The sequence below is a fragment of the Carcharhinus amblyrhynchos genome, chromosome 30 (assembly GCF_965287045.1).
Source record: "Carcharhinus amblyrhynchos chromosome 30, sCarAmb.v2.hapA, whole genome shotgun sequence".
Classification (NCBI taxonomy): Eukaryota; Metazoa; Chordata; class Chondrichthyes; order Carcharhiniformes; family Carcharhinidae; genus Carcharhinus; species Carcharhinus amblyrhynchos.
Window position 1 is genome coordinate 29,054,697 of NC_137353.1, and position 25,534 is coordinate 29,080,230.

Consider the following 25,534-nt stretch of genomic DNA (forward strand, 5'->3'; position numbering starts at 1 on the left):
ATCCATGATTTATAGATCCAAATTTAAAAACAAAATGTCCAGTCACTGTTTTGAATTTAAAATCTAAGGTTGCCAACTATCAGCCATACCGTACTCAATCATTATGTTGACTTTGTGTCTGAGAAGTTGCTTCATAATTTTTCCTCTTTAAACACAAAGGCTCCAATGCTAGAGAGTGCTGAGCTGTATGGACTGGTAAAATTCCAGATTTAGTTCTTGGTTTATGCTGAGCTGGCTAATCTCTGGCAGAAAGGCAGTAGACTACATAAATTTGCTTCAATTCCTTGAGGTTATTGAGGGGAATCTGCCTGTGTTCCTCCCGTTGATCATTATCCAATCACTCGTTAGAAAATGCACACATGTGCTTTTGAAATGAGGATAGGATTGAAATTTCTGCCATGGTCAAATTGCCTGCCAGTTTAGGCTTGAATGGGAAGAGTAAGCAGTTACTGGAGAACTACTGAATCCTGTAGCGTAAAACTCCAACATGGGTCAGTGCATCAGATGAGCAAGGGTGGAGTGGGGATGGAAATGAGAGTCTTCACATTTGTGAAACATGCCAACACTAAATATTGTGAAAAATAAGATTGCCAAAACGTAAGAGGGTGAGATTTTACAGCCTTGCCTGTCCTGAAACCGTAAAATTCCCCTCCCAAGGTCAACTGACTTTCCTGTGGTCTGCCTCTCGCCCGGTCTGATTCCTGTAGCGGGCTAGTTGGTAAAATTCTGGCCTGAATGTTGATGTATCCTTTTAATAAGAACACAGAAATTGAAGACAGAAATTAATTTAAATAAGGATTGCTATTATACTTAAGTGCAGACTTGTTAATAAAAAAAAATGAAAATTGAGGAGAAGTATAACTTGAACAGGCTGCATAAAAGTTTCCAATTTTATGAAAAACATTTTTTATACTGCTGCTCTTGGTGCTGGTATTCGGGTAGCTCAGGTTGCAATTCAGGTCAGTTGGATGTAGTTAAAAGTGGTATTCATAAGGATTGCTCCTGTTCAGAACTGCCATTTACAATTATGTTGACTGTCAAATAATCCTCAGGTAAAATAAACACTTCTCAGCCTTTTGGCTAAGATCAAGTATAGTATCGACATCCTGCAGTTGGTTGAAGTCATGAGGTTACAGTAAGGCTTCATTTGAAGCAATTTTTTTAAAGCGGCATCTCAGCCTGTTGGCTAAGATGCAAATGAAATCAAGCCTTGGAGAGGATGCAATGCATGCCTGTTCCAAACAGCTTGGGCCATGTAGATCAAGCCCAGGACAGGAAGTGAAAGGCCTGTCTTGTCAGCCAGGATTTGGAATGTCTCACTTGCTGAGAGTTTGAATTGGATTTTGATTGGGTTGAATTGGATATATAAACCAAAAAAAAGGGTTTTTTTTTATAGATCACCTGTCAGTAAAAGTAATCATTTTTCATATACTTTAAAGGTAATTTTTTTTTGTGGTTCCTACCAGTTACATGAGAACTGAAAGGTGGGCAAGTATGCCATCACCCATTTTTACAAAACTTATCAAGGGCAGAACTAATTCTGCAAATAAATTCTTGGGTGAGCTAGCACAGTGGAGAACTCATCTGTTTCCAGAGCTGGTGGAATATATTGTGCCCTGCAAGAACTATTTAAGTTCTGTGCAACTTCTAAATAAAGGACTGGATAGCACTGTCAAGATTATTATGATCCATCTGGCCAGACCCAAACAGCACAAAATATTTATTGCTTATGCCTGTCATTGCTTCGTTTGCCAAAAATCTACCTAGCTTCACCTTCATTATGTCCACCTCCATATCAAGCAATGATTTATTTTGGGCCTAAATGTAAACTATTATTGAATTAGTCATGTGTAATTATGCAACTATTGAATTAGTCATTAGTACTGTGGGCATAAATGGCCATAACCTCGGAGCTCCAAAGAATTATATTCGATGGGTACCCCACAGGTGAGCTGTGGAGGTTCACGGGAAAGGATTACATGACAATTGTCCAGAAGTGCGAACTTCCTCGATCAATTACCTTGCAATGGAAGCCATCCGAAAATGCAATTTAACTTGCAAACTTTAAATAGTTCAGACTGGATTACATCAATAATTTCCCAGAAAAATTGGGAAGAATTAAAATCCCTTCCAGACCATGGGACTCCGCCACAATGCCAAACCCCCCAGGGACTCCTAGTATGGGCTGCAGCTGTTCAAGAAGGCAGCTCACCACCATCACCTCAAATATAGTTAGGGATAATCAATAAAGGCTGGCTAGCCGGCAGTGGCCACAACCTAAGAATGAATTTTTAAAAATTTATATGGTCATCTGTCTAAATGGTCGGCATAAGTACTCTGATGCTCACCACAAAACGTTTACAAAATAACATATGCTGATAATATGAAAAAAAAGTTGTTTCTTCTCTCCCTTCGATCACTAAATACAACCCTTCACTAATTTAAATTTATTTAGGAGGCATCATGACATGTTTACTTGTTAGCTGACACATGCTGGAATGAATTGTCTTGTACATCTGACATAGGGTGCAAAACAATCTGTTTAAATAAAAAAAGCACCTACAGTCTCTCTCTAATTGATCCAATTGTTTACAAGTAACAGTAGTTCCTAGATTTGTTCTGGAATTGTGGCCTGAAAGGGAGAGGCAAGATTAAACACTGCCTTAGCATTATTGAGTTCCAGACTACATGGGCAACACATCTGTTTGTGTTACAATATAGACTCAGTGGAAATATACAGCAACTTTGCCTGAATGTAAAAAATGAAATAACTGGTGAATGGAGAAGCAGCTAAATATTTAGGTAGGAGGCATGAGACCATACTGACAAAGAACCCCTCGTGTGACCCCTTATCACATGTACACTCCCTGAAAATAGATTCTTGACTCCTTGTCTGCTGAAGCTTCATCCTGAGTTGTTTTCCTGCCAGTTATTTTTGTCAATGATGTTTGCCATTATCTGCTCTTGGGCAGGATGCAGAGTTAGGCCTCAATTCTACCTTGGCTGAAATGGGGATCAAACCTGTGCTTTTGGCATTGATTGTGAACCCACATGCTGGTCACCTGAGCTAAGCAGCCCCCAAAGAACTCCTTGTCCTTTTCTTCAAATGCTGGTGGACCTACTGTTTGTTTTCAGTACTTTGTGACCTTATTTCAGACATCTGGATTTCTTTTAATCACCAGCTGTAACCAAACCACAAAGTTGAGTTCTTTTTGCGAATTTAGGACAAAGTTTAGCTTAATTATCTTAATCTTTGAAAAAAGTTGTTTTCGTCTGGACATAACCATCTCAAAATTTGCATTGCACTCCAATAACCATGCTAAATTCTACCCCAAATATTAATGTAATTATTGTAGATATGAACAAAATACCTTACTCCAAGAGCTCTGTGGCCACATTTTACTATTACACAAACTAGGGTTACATTCCCTGGAATTTGGAAGTTTTAAGAGGTGATTTGATCCAAATTTTCAAGATCTGAAGGAAAAAAGACAAGGCAAATAAAGAAAAATTATATTTCTACTGGTTGGGAAGTCTACCACAATGGGACCTGGTCTAAAAATTAGAGCCAAACCTTTAAGGGGTTTTTGGATGTGAAATTAAGAAATACTTCTACGCACAAAGGATGGTAGAGGTTTGGAGTTCACTTTCACTCATGGCAATTGATGCTAGATTAATTATTTAATTTTAAATCTGACATTGAAAATTTTTGTTAATTGAAAGTGTTTATAAGTATGAGGAAAAGGCCGATTTATAGAGTTAGATCACAGATCAGTAATAAACTTATTGAATGAAGTAGAACAGGAATTAAATGGCCATTCCCTGTTTCTTTATTTCTCTTTCAAAAACTCTCAAATATGCTTTTTTTTAATAAGAGACTTTTCTCATTATTTAGCAGTAAGCATGTCACATTTTTCTTCTTAGGCTATCCGTGTCTTGGGGCTGTTAGGTGCCTTAGATCCATACAAGCACAAAGTTAATATTGGGATGATTGACCAGTCACGTGATGCTTCTGCTGTCAGTCTCTCAGAATCCAAATCAAACCAGGATTCAGGTATGGATGTATTTTGAATTAAGCATCTGTTTCTCAGTGACCTGATGATATGGCTGATAGTGACAGTATTGTGATGATTATTAATCAATAATCACTTCATCCTTAAAATTTTTTAAAACTTTGTCATGGTAAATTGAAATATTAATTTTTGGACCAAGCAAACACTAATGTGTGTTCATCTTGAAGCATTCCTTGGTGTTTGTGTAATGTCATGTGGGATTAGGTGTAAAGTAATAAATGTAACACGGAATGCACATGCTTTATTTAAGTGGAGCTAAACCTTGGCTCCTGATGGTTCTGCAGTGGGGGTGTGAGTTATCAGCAGGGTATGGGACCAGGAATGATTTTAGAGTCAGTAAGTACTTTCCAATATTTTTACGGCCAAAGTTGTGCATGAGTTGCACTTCACTCTCCATGATTGGTTATAGGAACTATTGACCCTTTACGTTGAGTATGGTTTGAATTTAGATGCATTGATATTAATTATTTTTCTGCAGGTTTCTCCTTACACTTCATCATTTTTTGCAGACTGTCTATAGAAGATAAAAGTTGTACCATAAATATGTACAGGAAGAAAATGCCATCAGTGCATTTAAGACTCCTTGAGGAAGCTTTATGCTTCAATTCTCAGCAGACATCCATAACATCTGTGCAATATTCTTTAATGAGCACGCTAGCTTTTTTATAATCTTGTTCAATTCTTTCTGGGCATGTTTTAGCATGTACTTACAGTGCTGACTGACTTTATGAAGCTGATGTCATTTTAAACAAAATGTTAAATTCTTAACCCTTTTGAATAGAAATTGCAACTTGGTGTACAATTAATCTGGTCTAGACAGTCGTCTCTTGACCAGCGGTCTCTGGTCAAGACATATTGATGCTGCAAGGTTACATAATAGTTCTATTTTATGTTCTGGAACTGAGAGTTTCCCTCTCTCTTTTTCTTCTTTATTTGATATGTTTTTCATTTTTCCCCTTTGATGTTGAGCCTACTTGTCCTTTTTAATTTAATGAGCAACATGTTAAATTTTACACTTTAGCAAAAAATGCAGTTATTCAGACAACATAGTTCTCCAATTCCTCAGCATATGTAAACATAAATAATTAGGGCTGTTTAATTATAAGAGGATATTCAGTTGAGCTCAAACATCTTCATTCATGAAACACAGCAGGAGCCATTAAATAGCACCATGTGCAGGACCTCTGGCAAATTGCTCCCCATCCAATACCATATAGTTTGTAATCTGCACTGAATACAATAAACAGTGTTGCAATTGAACAAGAACTGTAGTTAAAAGGCATTTGTGCTGGTTGCATTAAGAGATTTAAGTTTTCACTTCATCAATTTAGCTTGACCTATTTAAAGTGTGAATTATGACCAGGAGTTTCTGTAGTTCTGTGTGAAGATTTATGCGGGGAACTGTTTGAAGTTAAATTGAGTTATTTAAGTTTTTTTCAATTTAAGAAAACCTTCAAGATAACGAGGCATTTTATATGAAACATCAAACTCTTAATTACAGTTATTGAACAATTAAACTGTTCATTATGAAGGTCAGTTTTGTTGATTGGATCCATTAATATAAACTGCTAACTGAAATGTATTTATCTTCCTTTCTAGAAACAAAGTGGGAGGATTGCTATATATTATGGAGATCAGAGAGAAATTAAGTCAAACTTTTAATATAGATTATATGTAAACTGTGGAAATAGTCAATTTAATTGGCCATTTCTCCTTCCATGTAGTGCAACTTCCAAATTGCTTTCTTCTTGAATGTTTTGTTTATTTGTAGATCATAATTATCTGCTTGCATCATTTTTTGTGATGTAAAGGGGCAATCAAAATGGCAGGGATCTAATTGCTTTAGAACTTTTGACCAGAGGAAGAAATCACAAGAAGGAAATAAACATTGTGGCTAAATTGAATGACAGGTGATCCATATATTTTATGACACAGGCTGCACTGCGCAGCTGAGTATAAATGCCTTATGCTGACCTTATCTGACTTCACGTAGACTGGATGTGCCCTTTTTAATGCACACCTCTTCATCTATGTGCACTTCAGGAAATCAAGCGTGACCTTGGCTATTAAAATATAATGATGTAGGGTACAACTTTATACACTGGTTAATTAACATTAAAGCAGTCACATCAGATGGGGTATGTTAGGATAGTGGAATATGTGGAAATGTTTAAATGTCATTTTACTAAGGATTATTTATTGACTAGAAACATAAAATGTTTGAAAGAATGAATTTTGTGAGCAGGTGCACGTTTGCTGCTTTGGGAAGGAGTTCTGAATATGTTTTGTGGTCACTGTTAAATATTCTGTTAATCCCCTGTCAAAATACCACACTAGTATGAGTAAGTTCAGCTGGCTCGAGGCTGAGAGATTTTTAATCAGTAAGGGAATCAAGGGCTATGGGGATAAGGTGGGAAAATTGAGTTGAGGATCATCATGTCAGATCAGTCATGATCTCGTTGAATGGCAAAGCAGATTCAAGAGCCAGATGACTTACTGCAGCTCCTACGTCATATGGACTCCATGGCACTATAAAAATTAGTTCTCTCCAATCATAAAGAGTTTGGTTTAAAAATGTTGCTTTCCAATTATGGTAATATTATTGTCACTCCAATGATTTTGGTCAAATTTTTTCTTGACACTTTTTCAGAACTAGCTATTAAGAAGAAATAACTCATGTTATTTGTTCCAATGATACTAATATACAACTAATTAAGACATTTTATCTAGAGTTGTTAATTTTTGTTTTGGTTCTCACATGCAGCTGTTTTAGGGAACATATATGTGGTAATGGCAACCTTTACCCTAGTTTTTGGTTTGAATTCTCTGAATTCCAAATTAATAGCATTTCTATAGAATTAAGCTTAACTATGCTGATCTGTTTTACTTTTATTTTATTACAGAAGACAAAGTATATACTCATCATAAATGTGCTAGATATGTCATTGCTTACAAACATATATTCTCCAAAGATTAGTTCCTGATAAGAGAGACCCCACTTATATTTCCTCTTCTGAAGCACAGACTGTGATCATGTGGGAGCTTACAGGTTCCAGGCAATTAAGGATGAACCTGTTGTTATGTAACTGGAGACGTGTATAATCTTTTCTGGATGAAACGCAGCTTCCTTCCCCAAAAGGATGCAAGTGAATCAGCTGAGTTTCAAGGATAGTCTGACAATTTTGTAGTTGCTTGTTCTTGGGGTTAAGTTATACTAACTGGTGTAGTTCCAACAAAAATCCCCTTTATCAACAATGGCCTACTCTGGGTGAACCAAATGGCCTCCTTCTGTACAGTACAATTATATGATTCTGTGTTGTAACAATTGTTCAGTACACTATTCACCCATCCCCATACTATAATTCCTGTTTCGATTGAACTAGGGTGTTAAGACTTACCTCAAGAAGGCACTGCTGTATGAACAGCTGGGCTAATCCTGGTCCAAATCAAAAATGTGTAGTGTTCTAATTTTCAACATCCATCAGAAATGCCTCATCTACACTGTTAACCCTGTTCATTTCTATTTTCTTGATTGTAGCTGATTACAGCACTAGTGAAATGTTGGTGAATATGGGAAATTTACCATTGGATGAGTTCTACCCAGCTGTTGCTGTGGTAACCCTCATGCGTATTCTGCGAGACACATCGCTTTCAAATCACCATACAATGGTTGTCCAGGCGGTCACCTTTATTTTCAAATCTTTGGGTTTAAAGTGTGTCCAGTTCCTGCCTCAAGTCATGCCCACGTTCCTGAATGTCATTCGAGTCTGTGATGCCAATACTCGAGAGGTAGGTTTAGTATGGACCACAATGAGTAGCTAATCTGTAAAAATGTAACTTTTAAAAATATTCATACTTCTGTAAGAGGATTGTATTTGAGCTTACTTGGAACTTGAGGAGCAATTTTACTTTTTAAGCTGTACAACAGATTTGAGAGCCAAAGAATGGAATTCCTTGCATTATGACAAATGTAACAATACAGTGATATCCAAACATTACACAGGTATCTTGTGAAATGCATGATCATTAAACCCATGATGGTAAAAGGCCTATGTCAAGCAGCTGGGCTATGGAGACAAATGAGGTGTTACTTCAAACCTGTCTTGTGGCTTCCGCAGTATGGAAATTGTGTTAGCATTCTGAGTGGTTGAGATAAAATGGGCCAGATCAATTTTTGTTTTATATTTCTTCACAGGATTCGGTCTACCCAGTTTAATCTAGTCGCATAGGACAATTACTAGACGTTTAATAATGCTCCCTTCCCACCATCCACCTTTTGTCAGCCAAGTCACCTCAATGAGAACAGAGTGAAGAATAATTTGAGGGAACACAGGATTAGCTTTTTAATGTGTGCACTCCTTATTTTAATTGGCCCTTGAACTACATCCCTGATACATAGCAGCCGTTGTATACCTGCATTTGTCAAAAGTAATGACCTGTGATGACTGTCATGCTATGCTTAAAATGACAGATTTCCTTTTACCATGCAAAAAAAAAGCTGCTGCGTTATAACTAAGAGAAATGTCCACCTTATTTGAACTCTAGGAGATGATTTACTGTGTTCTTTATTCATATAAATAAATGTCACTTTTAAAGCTAACATAAAGGCATGCTAGTAAAAAATCTGAATATTGCAAAATCTGCAAATAGACCACAAGTATCTCAACATCTGAAAAAAACAGTAAGATTAGTTGTGGGTGTACTGTTTGTCAAATTCCAGTGGGCCTTCACTGTATTTCATCATTTTTTTAAATAAAGATGATTTAACTTCTCAATTCCAAGGGCTGGACTGGTTTTAGAATTCATTAAAACAAATTATGTATCTTTAGATCATAGTTAAAATCTTTGATGTGGATAAATTATGGATTGGTTTTGCTAGCTTGCCAGTAATGTTGTCATTAGTTTAATTTAAACCATGCTGGATAAAATTCTGACGGGTCCCAGGTCTGTAATTCAACACATTTGAAACAGGCAATCAGCTGGGACTGAGTTTAAGACTTAAAAGTAGAACGTATTCATAGAAGGTTATGAGCAAAGCAGGTTATTACTAAACCATGTGCATAATTGTATATTTCCTTTTGTCAGTTCTTGTTCCAGCAGCTGGGAATGCTCGTTTCATTTGTGAAAATTCACATCCGACCCTATATGGATGACATATTTGCTTTGATAAAAGTGAGTATTGCAAATGCTTTAACAGTTTGGTCTTGACACTATTGGTCTCTCCTCGATTCTTATTGACTTTGAATATGAGATTGTGAGCTAAGCGTCTCTTTTTAATGCCTGAACCTCTGTGGATTTCATCTACAGTTATCTTTGTTGTTTCCCACAATCCTTTGAGCAACCAGTTTCTAACTCTGTTATATTCAAAGTAAACAATTTTGGTGCTCCCCTGATCTTTGGATCTTTTAGACCAAGAATGTTGCAGGTTTAAACCTTATCCTTTTTGTATCAACCAATCACACTGCCACTCAAACAACGAGGAAATATTGAAATTCCTTTACATGTTTGTTGGAAATTTAAAGATGTTACCTTGGCTGAGAGTAGGGTGAGGCCTAACTGGTTTGTATCAAGATATAATGCTTGTTATCAAGGCTCATACAAGAAAAACAGCCAAATGGATGAGATACTGAAGGCACTGTGCCCCAGAGAAGGATTAAACGCATTGGGGCGATGCTTCTGATAATAAATCTCCCATTTTCTCGTAGTATCAGTGTTCGATAATATTCACATGAAATAAAACTTTGAAAAACATAGCATCATCATTCTGTGCATGATTTTAGTGAAAGAAGGGCAGAAGATTCTCATTACTTCTTTAAAACACGAACTAGCTTACCTATATGCTTGAGATGATATAAATATTTCCTATATTGAAAAATGGTATAAAAATTGCACCCATTTTCTTTCATTGTGTGTGCTCTTGTTCAGTCCTAATGTGATAAATGTAGTTAGGTTTGGAGCTTGCGGACTGTCAATAATGAATTTGTATATTCTATTATGTTGTTTTATTTTTTGTTAGAAACAAAACTTGCTTCGGATTTCAGTTTTTGTTTGGTCTTAACTTGGGGATGTGATATGGAAATTTTAAAACAGTAACATGGTATTTGTTGGCATCCAGCATAAACTTGACCATCTATTATTTTTATTTGAATAGCATATAGAACCTCAGGTATGCAGATGACACCACACTCATAACCATTACAAAAATGGAAGAGCTAAAGCCTATGGCAAGCCTAGTCAAAAGATACTGAGTATTTTGAACTGAACATGAATGAGGTGGAGATCAATGTTACGGCTTAAATGGCAGTGGAAAAGGAGAGATCCATAACGCTGTGAGATAAAGGCAATGGGCACTTTAAGTATTTTGATTCAGTAGTAAATACCATATTTACCAGGTTAAATAAGTTATGACCAGTGACTTAAGCAGCATCTTAAGTTTATTTATTAGTCACAAGTAGACTTACGTTAATGCAACAATGAAGTTACTGTGAAAATCCCATAGTCACCACATTCCAGTGCCTGTTTGGGTACACTGAGGGAGAATTTAGCGTGACCAATGCACCTAAGCAGCACATCTTTCTGATTATGGGAGGAAACTGGAGCACCCGGAGGAAACTGACGCCGACATGGGGAGAACGTGCAAACTACACACAGACAGTGACCCAGACTGGATCCCTGGCACTGTGAGGGAGCAGTGCTAACAGCTGTAGTACCATCTGGAAGTCCAGAAGCATCAGCACGTAGCTGAAAAAGCATTGAGTACAGTCATTAGTGTGGAGCGTTACATGCAAGAGATGCCAGAGAGAGTGGGAAGAGGGTAACAGTTTTGAAATGTGGGTTTGGTGGAGGATGCTCTGAATCAGCTGGATGGACAGAAAGACAAAATAGTGGATAAGGTCAAGAGTGGAAGTTCACGAATTGGAAGACTTGCAAAGTACAGTTAGATAGAGAAGCATAGCTAAGTATGGACACTGAAGATGAAGCCCCAACAGTCTTGTACTGGCAACAGAGAAATTGAGAGTAAAACAAGAAGAAAAATCAGATGAGAATAATATTGAGATGAGGGAGTCTTGAAGAAGGCCAGAGGAAGATGATGCCAGTGGTCTCATTAAGGCTATGGTAAAAACAGTCAACAATTCTATGATTTCATGATTCCAAAACAGGATAGTGTATGAAAACAGCATCATGATTTCCATGGGTAAATTGTAGTTAACTTCACAATGTCGGACACATCTCAGTAAATAATCCAGATACAAACTTGCACTTTGTTTGAATACTGGATGATGTGGATATGCCGGCGTTGGTCTGGGGTAAACACTAAAAAGTCTGACAACACCAGGTTTAAGTCCAACCGATTTATTATCGGAAATAAATCGGTTGGACTTAAACCTGGTGTTGTCAGACTTTTTACTGAATGCTGGATGCCAGATGGTTGTGGTGCAACTCCTGAAATGCTGGAAACTTACAATTGTTGTTAACCCTGCACACTTGTTTTTAATTTAAGGTTAAGACTTAATTGCCATGATGTGCAATACGACAATAATACAGCTCCCATGTATATATGAGTTGTATTAAGTGCCGCTCATGACATTTAGACCTGTTTTTCAAAGCCAAATTGTACCTCTGAATAGTACATTAAATATTGTGGTTATGCTTTTTGCCTGTGCTTGCTCTTCCTTGCACTCATACTGCTTTACACAATCTTCTTTCTCTATGACGTGAAATGAATTCTTTAGTTGAAGAAAACCTTCAACTTTCCCTGCTATTGAACTCTATTTTCTTTGTTTAAAGTAGTTTCTATTTTTCTAGTTGTCATATTTTTACATTGCTTTCAATACTAATTGGTGTTCATTGAAATTCTGTCAGCCAGCATTGAGCCAAGATCTGCATGAAAGTGTGATTTTTTTTTAATATTACAAATAAGCTTTTATTATATATGCCATGAGCTGCCATCTCTATGCTCATTATTGCAGTTTTTTGCCTTTAATTGGTTTTCTGTGGATATTTTCTTGTCATGTGGGGATATTATAGTTTCTCAGGTAGTATTATCATTGCATACCAGGTTTGCATCACTGAAAACATGCATTAATTGTTGAGCAGCTTAGGTAGTAATAATGTTGGAGTCTTTCTGATACCAAGACAGAGACATAGATTCCTACAGTGCAGAAGCAGACCATTCGGTCCATTGAGTCTACACCGACTTTTCGACAGAGCACTTCACCCAGACCACATTCCTGTGACCCCGTGTATTTACACTGTTTTAGCCTACACATCTAGGGACATGAAGGGGTGATTTAGCATAGCCAGTCAATCTAACCTGCACAACTTTGGACTGTGGGAGGAAACCCATGCAGATACAAGGACAGTGTGCAAATTCTACACAGTGACCCAAGCTGGGATTTGAACCCGGGTCCCTGGTGCTGTGAGGCAGCAGTTCTAACCACTGTGCCAAGAAATAAGAATGCAGCAGTAAATTAAAAATACTACGCTACAGTAGAATTTATTTGTAATGAATTTGACCCAAGGTAAGCCAATTTCCTGTGTACTCTTTTTAAAATGCGTATAAATTTAGATTGCAGCATAATTAGTTATCTTTAAATGTTTCCAGGAATATTGGACACTTAACAACCAAATGCAGAACACCATCATCCTGGTTATTGAGCAGATTGTTGTTGCTCTGGGAGGAGAGTTTAAACTTTATCTGCCACAGCTGATTCCTCACATGCTTCGTGTCTTCATGCACGACACCAGTTCTGGTCGCAGCGTCACAATCAAGGTGAGTCATTTGGAGTTTTGATAGCGTAAACTAATGGAGTTGGTCTTTTGTTACTGAAATAATCCAAACCAAAGCATCCTATTCTCAGCATTTTGTTTAACACTTTGAAAGTCTTCAAAATTTACCAAGTTGCCAAACTCTGCCTGCTATTGTTCTGTAACCCAAAAACGTGTTTGAAAACTTAACAGATTTAGGAAAGCGGTCGGAAATTGACTCTGATGCTTTGCAGCACATTCTCTAATAACTAATGACTCTGTTTTTCAAGTGCTGCAGCATTAAAAAGATGGTGACAAACAAAACAAATTACAACACAAGGTTGGCAGCCCACATAATAATTAATTAAATTCATTTGTCACTTAGTTTTAAACCCCCATTGTAATTAATTGACTGTTGACTATAAAGAAATTAGGTAAAATAGTTCCAGTTAAAGATGAGTATATTAACACCTCCATGCTGCACAAGCTACTCAGAATTTGTGTGATTATACTGGTATTGATACCAGTCCAGTCAAATTTGCCTTTCTAATAAAGTTGTTACCAGCTTCTAACCTAGTGCATTTAAAAATATGCACTTTCTTAGAAGTAGGAAAGTACTTGCTTGTCGTAATCATTATCTATTAGTCACTGGATTGGATGTTGTTTATCACACTATTGATGACAAGGAATTGAATGTCCACTAAACTGACTGTGTTGCCAGATTACACATGCTCTGCGTTATATGCCATCACTGGATGTCTCTCTTTCTATTGAAGTTAAGGATTTGGATGAATAATAAAATGTGTCTGCAATGCTCAGTAGTATCCCATGATGACGACAATTTAGTAGTTAGCTTTAATTAGTAATGCTAAGTAATTATATATTCCTACATAATATTTTATTTCTAAATGCGTAATGCGCCTGGCTAAGTGTGTTCCATTCCATTTGAAGTTATCTTTATTCAGTCAGTCTTGCAGTTCAAGGCAAAATTAAAATTTAAATACTTTTGTTTTAAGTTTCTCTTCCTATATACTTTTTTTGCAGTTACTAAATGCAATACAGCTTTTTGGAGCAAACCTGGATGATTATCTGCATCTTCTGCTTCCTCCAATTGTCAAGCTATTTGATGGACAGGAAGTGCCACTCGGACCTAGAAAGTAAGATCCATATTTTCAGTTTGATATTTTCTGTCGACCCTTCAAAAATAAGTCTTAATATCCTGCCAATAGTATCCACAATTTGTTTCTTCTTTAAAAGTAGTGCAAATGCATCTTTTTGAGGGTTTCACAAAAAATTCATAATTACCTTAGATTTTAAGTGGATTGGTTCTTTTCAAACCTGATTTCAGCTTTGTAAAGCGAATTATCAATTCACATATTGAGAACAGCTGGAGTTACGGCTTTGGGTTGGGTGGGTGTGAATTGGGGACGGGGGAACATCTCTGTTTTTTATGTATAACAAAACCATCGATCTGTAATTTGCATCAAAATAACACTGAGGCTGATAGCAATACAGCTAAGAGTCTTTTTCATCTATAGTTCCTTCTTGAGCTAATTGTTCAAATCAAACGTTTGGAAACAATGCATAGCTTGTGGAGGAATTATACTTGAGTCCAATCAAAAAGAAAAAAGAGGCACACGTAAGGTCCAGGCAGCTAAAAACAGATGAAGCACAAGAGGAATACAGAAAAAGTAGGAAGGAACCCAAACAGGGAGTTAGAAAGGCAAAGAGGGGTCACGAAATGTTCTTGGCAGACAGAATTAAGGAGAATCCCAAGGCATTTTATACATACGATAGGAACAAGAGGGTTGTCAGAGAAAGAGTCGGACCTCTCAAGAACAAAGGAGGGGAATTATGCTTAGAACCCAAGAAAGTAGGTGAGATCCTCAATGAATACTTTGCATCAGTATTCACAAAGGAGAGGGACACGTTGATTGGTAGCATCTCAGAGGGATGTGTAAACCCGTAGAACAAATCACAGTTACAAGAGAGGAAGTGTTAGGTGTTTTAGAAAGCATTAAGGTAGACAAATCCCCAGGGCCAGATGGCATCTGTCCTAGATTGCCAAGGGAGATGAGATGAAATTGCTGGGCCTCTAACAGAAAACAGGTGCGGTCCCAGAGGATTGGAGGATAGTAAATGTGGTCCCATTATTTAAGAAGGGTAGCAAGGATAACCTGGGTAATTATAGGCCAGTGAGCTTGACGTCCGTAATAGGGAAATTGTTGGAGAAGATTCTTAGAGATAGGATCTATACGCATTTAGAACTGAACAGTCTCATTAGCGATAGACAACATGGTTTTGTACAAGGGAGTTATGCCTCACAAATTTGGTTGAGTTTTTTGAAGAGGTGACAAAAATGATTGACGAGAAAAGGGCCATGGATGTCATCTGCATGGATTTTAGTAAAACGTTTCATAAGGTCCCTCATGGCAGGCTGGTGCAAAAGGTTAAATCTCACAGGATCAAAGGTGAACTAGCTAGATGGGTACAGAATTGGCTTGGCCATAGAAGACAGAGGGTAGCAGTGGAGGGGTATTTTTCTGATTGGAGGTCTGTGACTAGTCGTGTTCTGCAGCGCTTTGTACTGGGACCTCTGCTTTTGTGATATATATAATTGATTTGGAAAAAGATGTAGCTGGTCTGATTGGTAAGTTTGCGGACGACACAAAGATTGCTGAAGTTGCAGATAGTGATGAACATTGTCAGAGAATACAGCAGAATATAGATAGGCTGGAAAATTGGGCAGAGAAATGGTAGATGGAATTTAATCCAGAGAAATGGTAGATGGAATTTAATCCAGATAAATGCGAAGTGATGCATTTTGGTAGATCTAATGTAGGGGGGAGCTGTACAATAAATGGCAGAACCATCAGGAGTATAGACACACAGAGGGACCTGGGTGTGCAAGTCCACAGACACTTAAAGGTGCAGGTGGAGAGGGTGGTGAAGAAGGCATGTGGCATGCTTGCCTTTATTGGACAGGGCATTGAGTATAAAAGTTGGCATATGATGTTGCAGTTATATAGAACGTTGGTTCGGCCACATTTGGAATACTGCGTTCAGTTCTGGTCACCACACTTCCAGAAGGACGTGGAGGCTTTGGAGAGAGTGCAGAAAAGGTTTACCAAGGTGTTGCCTGGTATGGAGGGTTTTAGCTATGAGGTGAGATTGAGTAAACTAGGGTTGTTCTCCCTGGAGATTGAGGGATGACCTAATAGAAATTTATAAAATTATGAAGGGTATGGATAAGGTGAACAGTTGGAAGCCTTTTCCCAGGTTGGAAATGACAAGGGGTCACAAGTTCAAGGTAAGGGGGGGGCAAGGTTCAATATAGATGTACGGGGGATGTATTTTACACAGAGGGTGGTGGGGGCCTGGAATGCATTAGTAAGATGGTTGAGGCAGACACACTAGAATCATTTAAGACTTATCTAGATAGCCACATGGACAGACTGGGAATAGAGGATACAAATCAATAGTAAGTTAGGAGCACATGATCGGTGCAGACTTGGAAGGCCAAAGGGCCTGTTCCTGTGCTGTATTGTTCTTTGGATATGGTATCTGAACATAGTGAGAAATTTATTGAAAGCCTACAGTGTAGTAAAATAGTAGTCCCTATGTACATGTAGTTAGCTTAGCCAAATATTCCCATGGCTCGAGGGAGGAAGGACAAAATGCTGATCATGCATCTGTCTTATTTCTTAACATACAAGGGTTGCCCTGGAGACTCTGGATCGCCTGACAGAATCCCTAGACTTCACAGACTATGCCTCAAGGATTATTCATCCGATAGTGCGAACGCTTGACTGTACTCCAGAATTGCGTCAGACTGCAATGGACACGCTTTCTTCATTGGTATTTCAACTTGGAAAAAAGGTGAAAGAAAATTACTTGCATATGGTTTCCTTACCATTATAGGCTTGAATATTTATATGGTAATTGTTATAGCTCACAAAGCCACGTACGTTTCCAGTGCATTTTAGGTTCTCGGGTATGTGAATTCTGTTCCGAGGACCTGGTTAAATGCAGACTCTTCACCTGAGTCTGGGATTTAAATCCAGTTGAGAGTAATGTGTCAGAAGTATTTACGTTCTGGTATCTGTGAGGACTATATATTAAATGAGTTTGGCCAATCTCAACCCAGTTGCTAATACGCATGAACCAATAACAAAAGATTGCCTTAATTTGGCAATCTTGTTCAGAGAAATAAGAGCATTGGGTGGTGGTGGAGGGTCTACCGTTTGAGCAGAATGTTTTGCAGAGCACTTCATTTTAGGTTCTGTTAATCATAGAATCCCTACAATGCAACAGGATGCCATTCGGCCCATCAAGTCTGCACCGACCACAATCCCACCCAGATCCTATTCACGTAACCTCACACATTTACCCAGATAACCCCCTGACACTCGGTTCAATTTAGCACGGCCAATCAACCTAACTGGCACATCTTGGGAGTATGGGAGGAAACTGGAGCATCCGGAGGAAACTCACGCAAACACTGGGAGAATGTGCAAACTCCACAACTGACCTGAAGCTGGAATTGAACCTGGGTCCCTGTGGCACTGTGATGCAACTGTAGAAAGAAGCCAATTGGCCCATTGAGCCTGCACTGAAAACAATCTCACCCAGGCCCTATCCACACAAACTACATATTCTGGCACTAAGGGGCAATCCACTTAACCTGCACATTTTTGGACTGTGGAGGAAACCCATGCAGACACTGGAAGTATGTGCAAACTCCACACAGTCAGCCAGCCAAGGCCAGAATTGAACCCGGGTCCCTTGCACCGTGAAGCAGCAGTGCTAATCTCGGGCTCAAATTTTGCGTCTTCTGTAGTTCAGGACACAGGACACCTGGGTATGTTGCTGCAATTGTACACTGAAACCCACTGTCATTATTATGATGACAAAATGAAGAACCACAAACTCAACCAGAGTTATGCTTAACTCGACACTAGCCCTCATTGCTCAGTATTTCGGTAATATGTCCTATTCTGTTGCAATCATGTCCCTTGTTTTGAAGAGAACAAATCTCAAAAAAAAGGAAACTATAATTGTCAAGCAATTGGGTATTCAACTTCACCACTGAAATTCTGGTTCAGTCTGTGCTGTGTGATCATAGTGCCAAAGTTTAACAAAGCAAGCTAGTCTTTCAGCTAAAACAAATCATTGCAGTGGTGGAACACCTCAGGATATGATCTGCCAATCTGTGCAATCTCGTTTTCTGTCTTTGGCCTGTTCGTATGCCGAACATCTTATTTGCCTTTGAATTTCCCTATTTGAAGTTGAATATTTCATATGGGCTTGAGCCAAGAGTTGCTGATCATAATTTAGAAATATTTTAATTGACATATGGTTGAAGGTGGAATGAAAGACTATTAATTTTGTCAGGTTTACTTATAAATGCTATTCTCATCACCACCAGAATCTGCATTTATATATGACCTAAGTGTCCATAGAAGAACAATGAATGGTAGGTTTCGATCTAAGTATTGTACATAAGTAGGCCGGAAGGAGTGACTAAACTGTAATCTAATCAGGCATTCAAATAGTCTCCTAACTACACAAGAGCATCTTGCATAGGTTATAAATGTCACTGAATTCCCCTCCTCTCTTCCACATTAGAATTACAACCTTTGAAATCATTCCATTTTATTACTGATTATGTGGAATGGAAGTTGATTAAATGTTGCCAAAATTTCAAGTTGCTGGTTTTGGGCTGTGGTTCTGTCTCTGGAAGGACTTCAGGTGTGTTTCCTTTCAGTAGCTGGCAGTTTTTAGGATGGCACTAAGAGTGTTTTATACGCTTCTAACTAAAAATTCAAAATGGCAGATTCTTTGCTATGATACAGCCCATTGTGTGCTGTGGTTTTCTGTAATAGACTGAGTGCTGAGAGTAGGACCTTGAGGCAATCATAGGCACTAAATGTTGTGCTGGCAGTTGTGTAGATTTACAGGGCGATAATGTGGTATGCATTTCAAAAGAATTGTCTTATATACACTGCACGCAATGTGTTTTGCATGCTTGTATGCTTTTTAATGATTTGGAAATACAGCTGAATTGTTCTGTCAAGTACAATGGGGACAGTTAAATCTGTCACAGAATGATAAGTAATTCATCAATATTCATGATTACCACCTGAAGGCCAGCTATGTTGTGAATTTTTTTAATGTTGGTTTTATTAGTTTTAAGGTTTTCTGTTGTCAGCTCTGCGGTTTTTCTAACTTGGTGAAAAATTGCTTGTTTTCCTGACTTTGGATTTTGAGTGAGCACTGGATGCAATAACACAGTAAGAACTATATTCAGCCTGGTTATCTAGCAATTAGACTTATTTGGGACACTTGAGGATGGAAAGAAAATGCTTTAAATCCTGAGAATGGATCCCTTCTACACTTTCTCCATTGACTTGATATTCATACTAAGAGTATCCCAACTTGCCACATTTTCCTTTTTAAATAGAATTGTACTGAGAGAAAAGTATTCTAAATTAACTACATTGCTTGTATACAACAGATCAGTTGTTTCTAAAGGCCGGTGCCAGATGTTGATAGTATTTATCATTTCAGTTTTACTGTTGATATTAACATAACAGAAACTGAAAATGCTGGAAAATCTCAGCAGATCTGACACCATCTGTGGAGAAGGAATTGCTCTATTTTCTCTCCACAGATGCCGTCAGACCAACTGAGATTATTTTTCAGCAATTTTTGTTTTTTGTTTCGGATTCCAGCGTCTGCAGTATTTTGCTTTTATCTCACTGTTGATGTTGGCAAGGAGAGAGGAGGAATTAAACAATTGAATGATTGAGGGGGTTGAGGTGGTTGATTTTGATTTGATTTATTATTGTTATGTATTAGTATACAGTGAAAAGTATTATTTCCTGCGTACTTACAAACAAAGCATACCATTAATAGCGAAGGAAAGGAGAAGATGCAAAATATAGTATCATAGTTAGGGTGTCGAGAAAGGTCAACTTAATGTGAGGTAGGCCCATTCAGAAGTGTGATGGCAGTAGGGAAGAAGCGGTTTTTGAGTTGGTTGATACGTGGCCTCAGACTTTTGTACTTTTTCCTGATGGAAGAAGGTGGAAAAGAGAATGTCCGGGGTGCATGGGGTCCCTAATTATGCTAGCTGCTTTGCCGAGGCAGTGGGAAGTGTAAACGGAGTAAATGGATGGGAGGCTTGTTTGCATGATGGACTGGGCTACATTCATAACCTTTTGTAGTTTCTTGCAGTTGAGGTGGATAGTCGGTAGGATGGCAGTTGGGTCAAATTAGGAGGATAGTGGAACGGGGAGTTGGAAGGTTAGTGGGAAGGAGTTGATTGGATGGGTGATTGTGGGTGGTCGGGACTCATTTGGGGTATAGTGGGGTGATCAGGTAGGTAGTTTTGGGGATGGGGGTGTTTAGTGTGAGTGATTCGGGTCAGATGTGTAATTACCCAGTTGTTAGACCAGGTTTTAATTTGTCCTACATTTGCTGGGTGACTATCTAGGTAAGTACAAGGAAACTGTCCCACACCTCTGACTCAAACTCAGGGTTGGAGTTTTTAGAGTATCCTTTGGAGCAGAGAAACTGTCCATCACAAATTGAAACTTCTCGGGCAGTTCCCATGTAGATAAGTGTGTCTTTCCATAGAACTGGCACAGGGTCCTGACACGCATCTTAGTCAGGCATCTGGTTTCTGGAGGCCGGAAGTTTTGGATCTATATGCCAGAATGCATTTGAGATTTCCTGATATGATTCTACAAGTTAATTATGGAATGTGATTCATTCCCCAGCATTAATATTTTTACATTAATCTCCAAAAATGCGTATGTATGGAAACAAATAAGTTTCCTTTTGGTTTGTAACACCTTTCTCCAGTTGTGCTTTTTTTTTATTATGTCACAAGTAGGCTTACATTAACACTGCAATGAAGTTACTGTGAAAATTCCCTAGTCGCCACATTTCATTGCCTGTTTGGTTACGTTGAGGGAGAATATAGCAATGCCAGTGTATCTTATCAGAATGTTTTTTGGAGTGTGAGAGAAAACCGGAGAACCCAGAGCAGCTGATGGATTTAGGCTGATGCTAGTAATGTACAGAAAATAGTAGCATAATCACGTCAACAAATGAGCAATTGAAACACTTCCAAATTATATGTGAAGCAGCCGATGATGACTTCAACTGGCTATTTTAGGAACTCCTGTCATTAATCTGACAGAACATGTAATCATGGACTAGGTTCCATTGAAAACCCAGAGCAGCAATGGTGTGCATCTGGACATAGACTGAGCCAAACACATGTTAATTCATGGCCTCAGTTGGTTAATGTTGAACTCTGGAGATGAGCATGTTTTATGTTAAACTTTTTATCAGTTTAAAACTCATGTCTTCTTGAATGTTAGGTTACTAATCTGTAGGGAATCCATTCAAAGCTATTTATTTTGGAATTGTGGTTGCTTTGTTTGGCTACTCAGTGAATAAAAATAAAGTGCACCCAATAAGGGCTAATTGCAGCTTATGTCTTCGAGCCACACTGCAAAGCTTAAGCTTTACCCTAGGTTGATTTTCCATGTGGTTTTATTGGAGATATTGGGTGGGAATCTTACTGAGCCTTTAAGAGAAGCTGAGAGGCGACTAATCAGGTTGTCCTGTTTCATGATCTTGTCGTCCCCATTCAGCAGGATGTAATCATCCGAGCTCGTTTTCCTTAGTCCTATTGCCGATCAAGTTCATCACCAGTGAGGATCACAGATGTTTTCCACCAATGGGAACCAGATGTGATGGCTCTGCCAGTGGGACTGGAGGACATTGAAACCTCCTGGGTGGTTGGGGGGAAATGGGCTAGGCAGTGCCCATGCAGTGGTGGCACCCTGGCACTACTGACCTGGCGCTAGGTAGGGTGTGAGGGATGGGGTCTAATGGCTGGTTAAACCTTGAGGGGCTGGGCCTAATGGGGGTGGAGTCTGAGGAGGGGGACAGGGACTTTGATGTACAGCCCACCTGATTCACATCACCATGGGAAAGGATGCGGAGGAACTCATTATTTTGAGACAAGCCCCCTTCAAGCCAATGAATATCATAGCTGTACAACAGTTTCTATGTGGTCAGCAGAGAGAAGAGGTTCTTAGGCTTTGCAAACTGCCACAACCAGATGTAAGAGGGAGAGTCTGTCAAGTGCTGAGAGGCATCCTGCAGCCAAAGGATTCTGGGAGATCCCTCCTGATTTGGCCAGAGGCAAAGAATCAGCAAGACAGGCTTTACTGCTAGTGGAGTATTTAGGAGAATTACTAAAGATTAAGGAAAGCGCCTAGTGATAGTCATTCAAATTTATCATTCTGGTTAACGTGCAGTTATTGGAAGCTGGGAGCACCTGTAGACTATTTGTTGTAGGACTGTAATTCTGCTATGAGTGCAATGTGTGATGAGCACGAAGGAGGGAATTTCCCTTTCTATAGTTTAAAGTAGATGTTGCCTACAAATAGGAAATGGTGTGTAGTCAGTAGTGCTTTTAGTCATTTGTTACAGTAAAATTTTTAAATTATTAAATCCCGTGTCATCCTTACTGCTATTTCTAGGAAGTTTGTTTTTAAACATTATCAGTCTCTACTGGGATTGTAGCGCAACTAAATAGTGATGTCTGCACTTTAAAATATTACATTGTATGGCAGATACTCTTAAGTTTTGCAATCTCTCAAAAAAAATTCTGAAAAACAATGTGTACAAGTTATGATTAATTGGTATAAATGAGGCATGAAGTTGTAGTCTATCATTCAATAGGAATTTTGAACACTTAAGATATTTTCTCCTTTATCGTTACCTTACCTTGCAAGTTTTGGGTTATGCATTACTCTACAGAAACATGCCTGTAATATATTACCATGAAGCATAGTTAGGGCCAGGATGCTGGATTAATTTAAAACAGGAATAGGTGCTCAAATGGGAAGATATTGGAGTTGATATTTCAATCCAAAACCAAGATTTTGTTTTCCAAATGGAAAAGTTGAGCTGTATCTTCTTTTGTATTCGTCTATAATATACAGAGGGGAAAAGAAACAAACTTGTGTTCATGTAGCGTTTTTAATAACTTCAGGAAATCCCAAAATGCTTAAGCGCTGATTAACTTCTGAAGTATATATACTATTCCCCGATACTCAAATGTAGCCGCCAGTTGCATGCAGCAATCAGACTGGTGTTAGATAAGGGATGAATGTCAGCTATGATACTGGGAGAATTCCCAACCGTTCGTTTTTGGAAAAAATGTTTTGAGTTTTTTTGCATCCAAATGGGCAAACAAGATTTTTTTTTACGTAAACAAGGTATTTTTTAACATTTCATCGGGAAAAAGAGACCTCCAGTTGTCCAGCATTTTGTCAGTTCTGTATTGAAGTGTCAGTCTAGATTGTGCTCAAGTTTCAAGTGGGGCTTGGACCGAGAAACTTTCTGACTCTGAAGCAAGACTTACTACTGAGTCAAGGCTGACACTGTAAAACCTTTTTATACATGATATAAAATGTTATTTTGTTAATGCTCCCTAGTAAAATATTTCACTGCTATATTTTGAGCAAAAGTTGACAACTATTATGACTGACTGTGCCTGTATTAAAACAAACTAAAGCAGTTGTTTTTGATTCTAATGGCACTATTTGATCTATTTTTCAGTATCAAATATTTATTCCTATGGTGAACAAGGTGATGATGCGCCACAGAATAAACCACCAGCGATATGATGTGTTAATATGTCGTATTGTAAAGGTCAGTGTAACTTCAATATTTATTTTTAAGTTTCAAAATGCAGCACTATATTAAGACTATTTTGTTTTCAATGTTACACAACTTCCTTCCCTGATCCTTCCTTTGTTCTGCTTCTTTGAAAACGTGCATTATTTAATCTCTGCTTTAGCTTATTATCATGGTGATTCTAAACACTGCACATGGAGCAATTAGTATCCTGTAGTATATGGTATTACCCAAGTTTCTCATTCATCATGAATGTTGATGTGCCATGTTTTATGTGTGTACAAATAACAGTTAAAAATGCACTTTCTTTTTAGTATTAGATAGTAATGGTGAAAGAGTTTCCTCATTTACCATCCGTAGAAATATGGTAAAGCAGTCATGATTTCATTATGAAGAGGAAATGAACAAATTCACCACCTTCCCAGATAGTCTTTTACAGTGATGGTCTAAACAAAAGACAACTTGTTGAGGCAACGTATCTGTAATTCCTGCTCTATGGTAACTTAGATTCATCAAGTGAGTGCAGGCACATATTGACTGGAAAGCTGTGACAACCGACAGAAGATTTCACAAATGACTGCTGCAAATTTTATTGAGTAGCATAATAGTCTCAATTTTATTATTGGTAGATATAGGAAGATCTTATTTTATTACTTATCACATTTTGGAGCTAGTTCATGGTGATTCTAAACCTATAAATAAATGTAAGTTTTTTGAATGCATTCTTGATTCATGGCTGTCATAATTAGAGCAAAAAATAATCAGCATGATGTGGTCCATTAAACCTAAAATGGGAATATATCGCAGACACTCCACATTGCTTTATAAACTCATCAAGTATGAACCTTAGTAGTTTGTTACATGACTGATGTTTAAAGTCATATCAAGATTGATGATGTGGCTAATGGGGAGAAATCTGTACCAACAGACTTGTCACAAGGAGTTTAATTTGATTGGGAAGCCTCTTGACCCGTACGCTCGCATGGAAGGAGTATGACTGACTACTCACAACTTGTCTCGAGGTTGCAGCTGTAGTAACATCACAAAACTTTGCTTGATTCTTGTATAGTAAAGTTCATTTGTATTAAATTGTGGCTTAATTCTTTCAATAGATGATTTTGAATTTCTCTCTAAGCATTGACAATCTTTGAATTTTAACCATCGCTTTTGGAGAGAAATATTTACTTGGTAGCATCAGGCGCAATGATTAGCTGTTGAACTTAAAACTTAACTCTAATCAAAATGAAAATATTTTGTGATATGGCAAAATTGTTTGTTGCTTGTTTATTAAATGAATATTTAATAAACAAGCAACAAACTCTCGATGAATATATATTTTGGCCAAATCCACATTTGCTTTGAGGTTTGGTAGAGGAGGAGGTGGCACGGCTGTATTGACTGAAGATGATGTTACAGTCTTAAATAAAAAAGATGTATCGGACGGTTTTAGTACTGAATCTATTTGGCTTAATTAAGGAACGGAGGGAAAGCTATTAAATTGTTGGGAGTTTTTATAGGACTCTAAACGGTGGGAAGGAGACAGATGAACAAATTTGTCGATAAATTTCAAAACGGTGTAACAAAAATAGAGTTGCAATACAAGGAGACTTTAAGTACCCTAATCTAGACTTGTTGTGCCACCTGTCCTATTTTATTTCCCATGTTACAGCAGATCATCTAGCTAACAATGACCGCAACATAATTTAGTTGAAGTATTTACAGAAAGAGAACAGAAAATAACAGAGGTAAAAATGCCAGACTGGGGTAAGGTAAGGGAATTACAAAGCTAGATTGGAAGGCAAAGCAATAATGGAGCAATGGAGAGCATTCAAGGAAGAGAGTTCAGTTCCAAATTAGATGCATTCCTTTGGAGGGAAAAGGTATGAGATAAAAGCATATGTGTGTGGGATGACAAACGAAACAGAAGAAGGTTTATGACTAGCAAGATTTGGTTGTTAGCAAGATTGTGAATGATTGAAAAAATT

General features: G+C 38.1%; 1 protein-coding gene and 1 non-coding gene across 5 annotated transcripts in view; both read left to right on the top strand.

Annotated features, from left to right (window-relative positions):
* mtor (mechanistic target of rapamycin kinase) overlaps positions 1 to 25,534 on the top strand; it is a 283,244-nt gene that overhangs the window by 71,616 nt on the left and 186,094 nt on the right. For all 4 annotated transcript variants that reach the window (XM_080215404.1, XM_080215406.1, XM_080215407.1 and 1 more), the window contains exons 18-24: positions 3,925 to 4,054; positions 7,612 to 7,862; positions 9,159 to 9,245; positions 12,679 to 12,846; positions 13,866 to 13,978; positions 16,538 to 16,700; positions 23,472 to 23,564. In XM_080215404.1, coding sequence (XP_080071530.1) covers positions 3,925 to 4,054; positions 7,612 to 7,862; positions 9,159 to 9,245; positions 12,679 to 12,846; positions 13,866 to 13,978; positions 16,538 to 16,700; positions 23,472 to 23,564 — 1,005 coding nt within the window. The remainder of the gene's footprint in view (positions 1 to 3,924; positions 4,055 to 7,611; positions 7,863 to 9,158; positions 9,246 to 12,678; positions 12,847 to 13,865; positions 13,979 to 16,537; positions 16,701 to 23,471; positions 23,565 to 25,534) is intronic.
* On the top strand, positions 1,061 to 1,248 carry LOC145360352 (U2 spliceosomal RNA). The gene has a single exon (XR_013889709.1). It is a non-coding gene; the product is annotated as a U2 spliceosomal RNA (small nuclear RNA).